At 38.7% G+C, this 7170-nt stretch overlaps 1 protein-coding gene across 1 annotated transcript in view; it reads right to left on the bottom strand.

Moving 5' to 3' along the window:
- The window catches only part of LOC107673506 (ras-associating and dilute domain-containing protein-like), a 38587-nt gene that overhangs the window by 26268 nt on the left and 5149 nt on the right, over nt 1–7170 (bottom strand). The window contains exons 3-4 of the mRNA XM_016467147.1: nt 6015–6250; nt 4005–4330 (exon numbers count right to left, since the gene is read on the bottom strand). Coding sequence (XP_016322633.1) covers nt 4005–4330; nt 6015–6250 — 562 coding nt within the window. The remainder of the gene's footprint in view (nt 1–4004; nt 4331–6014; nt 6251–7170) is intronic.

The raw sequence follows: 7170 nt of genomic DNA on the forward strand, positions 1-7170 counted from the left end.
GTGCTGCTAAACCACATGATTCTTCTGCTCTGAAGAAGCGCCTCTCAGGACTATGAGTGATTGACATAGAGCTGATCTAAGTCCCTTAACCCAAGATAATCTCCCAAGCACTTTAGGCTGTAAACTCACGTTCATTCACCCATTTACAAAACTCTTTTGCTTGACACACACTGGAAATAGACTGAGGACCCCATCATGACTAAAGTGGACAAAAAAATACATCTAAGCCCTCTGTAGATGTCAAGCATTACTTCATCAACATAATTCATCATATTTAGCTGTTGGAACATTTCAAATCACTGATGTAAAAATCACATGATTGGAATTTCCCTGAATTCAGACACATACAGTTAGTAGCATGTCTTATCATTTGTGTGGGGAAAAACAACCCCATATGAGACTAAATTTACTATGTCTATTTTAATTTAATTACTACATTTCCTCAAGTCGAGAGTTTCCGGTATGCGCTGCTTTGTTGATTATAATAGGATGGGAGAAATCCAGTGTAGACATTGTGAAACAGGAAAACTAACTTTTCCAGCTAAAAATGTGGAGGATCAAGGGCCTGTGGCCAAAAGCAAGAGAAACAGCAGTGCGTAGCAGAAGGAGTCGTGTCACTGCCAGGGCTCACCGCAGGCTTAGTAAACAATGCTGATTATTACCTTCAGTAAAGTGCAGCGCTTCACAAGTCCTCACTAACTCCTGATTATAGTTCAGTATTTAAATGAGACGATACGCATATAATTACTGCTAGAACCGCAAACCCGTTTATCGCTCTCTCACATGCATACGCTTTAAGCAAGAGATTGAAATTAATTAAATGTTCGTCTTCAACATCTTGAATGAAATTATAATAACCGTCTCTGCTTCTGAAACTATTTTTTTCTGGCTCCATTCCACTCGCTTTTCGCAATCAGATCAACTGTAGATGGATTCTCATTGAATATTTTGTTTCAACTGTAAACATGCCACATTGAAAACGCTTAAAGAATGGCTTGTGAATGGCGTTTCATGTCTATTTTAAATATGTCTGTTTATTTCTGTGGTCACATTGTGTAGTTACGGTTTTCCAGTGTAGAGTGTACATGCAAAAACTCGCACACCCTTGACAATGCTTACTCAGTAACACTGACTGAGGAATAGCAGGGTAGCTGCTGTCTCTAAAAATGTGCTTGGCTTTCCCACAGATTGCTACTTTTAACATGTTCTACAAACAATAGAAGAATGACTGTAGCTGTGGTGTTGAAGAGAGAGAATGTCCCTATATTCTATACTCTATATTCTATAGATTTGCTGCAAAGGACTGGCCATTTATCCAGTGGAGGCTCCAGCATCTCCCACAACCCTACACAGGACAAGTGGTTTAGAGAATAGGTGGATGGATGGAACTACAGATCTGTTTGTTATTTAATTCATCAAATTAATTTCAACTGTTGTGGTGTGATGGAATCAAATGGCACAAGCACAAAACATTATTTAACAAAAAGAAGTTTGAAATAATTAACTAATAGGTATATACTGTTCCAAAGGAAGACAAAATGTATCTGGACCCTTTGTGGTTTGAAAAGTTAGTGGATAATATTGATAGAACACCTATGTGAACTTGAGGTGAAATTCTTACATCCAGAAGAAAAACTCTAATTAACATTCTGATAAAATGACATTCAGACATGATAAGTGTGTCCAAATACTTTTTGGGGTCATTGCATACATTTTGATATACACATACACTATCGGTCAAAAGATAGAGGTCGGTAACAGTAATATTATGAAATATTATTACAATTTAAAATAGCTATTTTCTATTTTAATATATGTTAAAATTTAAGTTATTTCTGTGATGTAAAGCTGAATTTTCAGCATCATTACCTTTAGAATTCATTCTAATCTGCTGATTTGCTGCTCAAGAAACATTTATTATTATTATTAATGTTGAAAACAGTTGTGCTGCTTAATATGTTTGTGGAAACTATGATTGAACAACCATGAACAAGTTTTGTTCAAGACTTTTTGGTGAATGAAACGTTTGAAAGATTTCTACTTTCTTTGAAGTAGAAATCTTTATAAATGAAGAAAACATTATAAATGTCTTTACTGTCACTTTTGATCAATTGAATGTGGCCTACGTGATTTCTGGGTTACTACTTAGAATACTTGCTTTAATAACAACCATAAAATCAGAAATAGTCAAAAAGGGGTGCCTTATTTACATATGGGATATACATACGGGTATTTTTTTTAATACGAGCACTGAAATTCAAAATGCGTGAACAGGCCTCAGTCTATTTTTTTCTTCGCTGTTGCCTTTAATCTGTTGGATCTATGGGTTTATTAAGGGCTTGTGGGATTCAGTGTGTTTCTCTCACACGCTTCGGCTCCTCCTGTGTGAGAGGTAACAGCCCTCGTTGTTGACCAGAGCTCCAGTTTAGCTCCTCTCCCATTGCCGGCCAGTACCAGGACGCCTAGAGACACATGGATCACCTGTCTGTCCAAATCCTGTCCCTCTGACCTGGGCCAATCCTGAAGAAAACGCCATCTCTCTTTATAGTGAGTGGCAACCAGCCAGGATACTCCTCACCAGATTAAACTGTTTAAGTCAAGACTTTACGGCACTGTCAGCGACATGCACCAATGACTTATGTAAGGTTTGGAAAGGCGTCTAAAACTGGGGTCAGAGACATCTGATTACAGTGTGCTTTGGTTGTTTGTTATTTTGACAAATATTGTGATTTTAGACCACTATATGACAGATATGTAGCATCTAAGACTGATGCTGGTAAGATATTAAGGTTAAAAGAACAAAAAAAGCGTCAAATAACACTGAAGCAGCCACTTGTTCAACAGGGTGTGCAAAAAACTGATACAATTTTAAACCTTCAATGTAGTCCAAGTGTCTTCAGATAACAGCAAAAATATAAACGTAAATACCATCAAATCAAACAAGTAAAAATAAGTTTTCAGCTGCTTCTAACAATGAAATATGTGGGGTGAATTGACAAAAAATGTTGTACGCAAATTCCACAACATATCAAAGTTTCACCACTTTGCAGGCAAGTTTGAGAAAAAGTCACAAAATTTCAAAACATCATAGGTTAACCACTGTTTCTGACCACTCAAAAATTTAAATGGGCCTAACTGACCAATTAATACAAGGTCTATATACGGCTCAGGCCCTTCCTTTAATGTAAAATGTGAGATTGTTCATCTACTTCAAAAGCAGCATTCAGTAGTTCTTTAGTTAGCATTAGCAACACTGTTCTCTGTATACTTTCAGTACAGATCCCACAAATTCCCTAGTTGCATGTTTACACTCTTTTTTGTCTTTGCCTGTTTTTTCTGTTTTCTGTCTTTTGAGACAGGTACTGAGTCTCCTCTACTTGTAAAGTAAAGTGTGTTTCATTGTCAAGTTTTCACTCTTCGCATCACCAAACTACACTATTCTACTAGTGTACAGTGGGTACGGAAAGTATTCAGACCCCCTTAAATTTTTCACTCTTTGTTATATTCTACAGAGGCAGCAGTGAGTGTGAGGATGTATAGTGAAACACCATGGGTCACATCCATACACTGAGGGGGCGACCTGCACCAGATATAACTATTATGTTGTCTTCCTCTTATGAAGGGTACACCATTCAGACGACATTTTATAAACACACAATTTATATCTTAACATGTAAAAGTTTTTTAAATTAGCAACAAACTACTGAATGCACCTTAAATGCCAAAGGTTCTCCTCAGAAGTCCACACAATTTCATAAATCACTGATGCATAGCGCCAACAGTGTGAGAAGAGATGCACTTAAAAGTTTAATACTTTAGGTTTAAGGTTTCAGAAAAATCCTTAACCCTAAATGAGAGCGATAGTAACAGAAACAGTGATGCTTTTCTTGGCAAACAGCACTAAAAATCTTAAAGGAAACCATGGATGGCTACAGGTTTTTTTTTTTTTAGAAAAATAACCCTAATCCAAATACACAAAATAAGAACATCACTGAAGGTCCTACCTGTCTGTGGTTGTACCCTTGCAGCAGAAGGAAATATGGGAAATCAAAGGGCAGGTGGATGGAGTACTGCGTGTTGTTGTCATCGCTGCTTTCCGTCTCCTCTTTCTCTGCGTTGAGGAGGTGAGCCTCTTTATCAGCCTCTGCCTCTGGATCCTCCTGTAGAGGTGCATTATGGGTCTCACTGGCTTTTCCCATAGTGGAGATGTCCATGTCGCTCAAGCTCCTCCAGATACCCAGAGCATCCAGCCCCTCATTCGTCCCATCCACAAACAGAGAGGTGACCCGCGCACGAGCATGCTGCAGCTTTCGGGCTTGGGCATTGAGGCCTGGGGTGATAAATGTTTTTAAAATATATGACTTCAACTTAAAAAATGTATACAATTTCACATTGTCATGCTAAAAACTTATAGACAACCATTGCTTAAGAGGATAATAGCACTGACTATGGCTTAGTCAGACTTCTTCTACTGCATGAGCAACAATTTTAAAGCAGCATAAGTTCATAAAATGATGAAATGAAATGCAATTAAATGGTTTAAGATTATGCTTTCATACATTCTTCTAAATATAGCTGTACATCTGCCACATTTTGTTTAGACGATCTGCAATAAGATTACTATGGATGGGAGTGACGTACAGTGTTGGAAGTAATGCATTACAAGTAACAAGTTTTGTAATCAGATTACTTTTTTACAAGTAACTAGTAAAGCAACGCATTACTTTTTAATTCCTTTTTCAAATAAGTAACGCCCATTGATTGACTGACACCTTTCCTGGTGTTTAAGTGCAGAGACCTTGTGTTTGCTGTGTAAGCATGATGTTACTGTAGTTCTAGACTAAATGTGAACATGCATTTACCCACAACAAAAACAGATCCAGTTTTCCTCAAAACGAGGAAAAAACTGTGAAAAGCAAACTCAGAATATTACAGATACCTGCGATAATTAAACATGTAAACACAAAAAAACACTTTGTGTATTTAATCCCATTTTATTAACCAGTGCCGCTGACCTTCATTGATCCAATTTAACCATACCGATAAGAAATGTAGGTCTGAAAGGACTTTTACATTTGCCAAAAATAGAACTTTTTATATTAAAACAAACAAGCAAGCCCAGGCCAGATGAGAAAAAATAACACAAAAGTAATGTAACACATTACTTTACATAAAAAAGTAACTAACGCAATTAGTTACTTTTTTTGGAGTAACGCAATATTGTAATGCATTACTTTTAAAAGTAACTTTCCCCAACACTGGTGACGTAACATAAACAGAACTGCAGAGTGCTGTGAAATGTTCTCAGAGCTCAGGCTTTCACACCCAGGCGTTATCAGCTGTGGAAATGGGCGGTCATCTACATTGTTCTGCCAGAACACACAGCGATGGGGGCTGAGCTTCCCCAGTCACCGATTCTCAAGGGAACCCTGTGGAACACCACAGCCCCATGCCAAAGAAAAAACACCCTCAAGAGTGCAGGAAACACGCTCAGAAAGAAAAACAAGCGGCCATTTCGATGTTGGCGGCTGGAGAGCGGTGGGAAAGCTCAGTGTGAGAGCTGATGGGACTATCCCAATAAAACATACTTCTGAGAGAGCAATTTCACTAAGCTTCTTGCTGACAGGCTTTTGTTGGGATAAGCCGTGAGGCACCTCACTCTGTTAAAACATTCCTAAATTGAGTCAACTGGAACATACGTAGATCAAAGGTCAACTAGTCAAAACATCTCTAAAGGCCGTTCACACCAAGAACAATAACTACAACAATAACTATATCAGCGTCTACACCAATGCATGATAACATTCTGATTATTATAAGAGCGCCCAGTTTTGTCGTCTGCCACTTTAAAGGTGATGGATTCTAATTTATTGATTCTGATTCATCGGCTGTAGTGTGGATACTATTCTCACAGAATTAGAAATATTATTAAAACTTAGTTGTTTTAGATATTGTCCTTGGTATGAACAGGCCCTAAACCGCTTATACGTTCACACAATAAATTGCTGCAATACCTGCTGTGATGGTATCTGTATTCTTGGCACTTTGCGCCTCCACGTTTGCTCTTTTCTGGATCTCGAAACGCCTGGAGAATCCATCCTTGGGTTTCCAGAGCGACTGCAACATGAGGGGCTTCTCGTGGTCACCGACAACCCGACAGCACTCTGTCTTCCATTCATGGTCCAACCCAGTTCGGCCAATCACATCACAGAGCACATACGCACTGGAGTCTTCCTTTTCCAAGCAGTACCTGTGAGGCAAGAGAACAGCTCAGCAGACCTTACCTGCTGGACTAATAACGAGTCTACAATGGAAGAGACCAATTACTTGACATTACGTGTATTTCAAGTCTTGGGTTTGAAGTACTGATGAATTGAAACCAACTGAAAAATTCTGCTGAATCAATAACTATTAATAACAGACTTGCAGGGCCAAAACCATTGACCAAAACAGTTAAAGGGGAGGTCTAATGCTATTTCATGCATTCTGACTTATTTACACTGTTAAAGAGTTGGATTCTCATGCCAAACATGGCAGTCTCAAGAAACAAGTTGAACGTATGACGGAGTATATCTGTGCCAAATACACTTCTTCAGGGTTCGTATAAGTTTCGGAAAGTTTTTTTCGAGTATGGCCCTGTATGACATCATAAAGGGTGGGATTCCTTGTAAGGGCACTTCTGCCGGAAGAACGCGCACACGACAATCAGAGCGAGAGCAAGAGCATGCCACCAACGTGATTTATTTGGGTTACGCAAGTCGTTGGCAGCGCTGCACAGGACTTGCTCGAGAAGAATTTGTCATTTTGTTTTTGGACCATGAAACCAACAGTCACTAAAAAAGTGTGTTTTTGGTTGTGAGGGAAAGATAACCTTAAATTGTTCAGCTTCCCAAAGAACCCAGCGTTAAAGGGGTCATATGATGCGATTTGAATTTTTCCTTTCTCTTTGGAGTGTTACAAGCTCTTGGTGCATAAAGAAGATCTGTAAAGTTGTAAAGACTAAAGTCTCAAATCCAAAGAGATATTCTTTATAAAAGTTAAGAGTCAACCACGCCTACCTAAAATGGCTCGTTCCAACACACCCCCACATGTGTATGTCACCGATGTGGGAAGATTTGCATAACGCCACCCAAATGTTCATGCAAAGAAAGAAGGCGTAACTTTTATTCT

The sequence above is a fragment of the Sinocyclocheilus anshuiensis genome, unplaced genomic scaffold (genome assembly GCF_001515605.1).
Source record: "Sinocyclocheilus anshuiensis isolate Anshui unplaced genomic scaffold, SAMN03320099.WGS_v1.1 scaffold173, whole genome shotgun sequence".
Classification (NCBI taxonomy): domain Eukaryota; kingdom Metazoa; phylum Chordata; class Actinopteri; order Cypriniformes; family Cyprinidae; genus Sinocyclocheilus; species Sinocyclocheilus anshuiensis.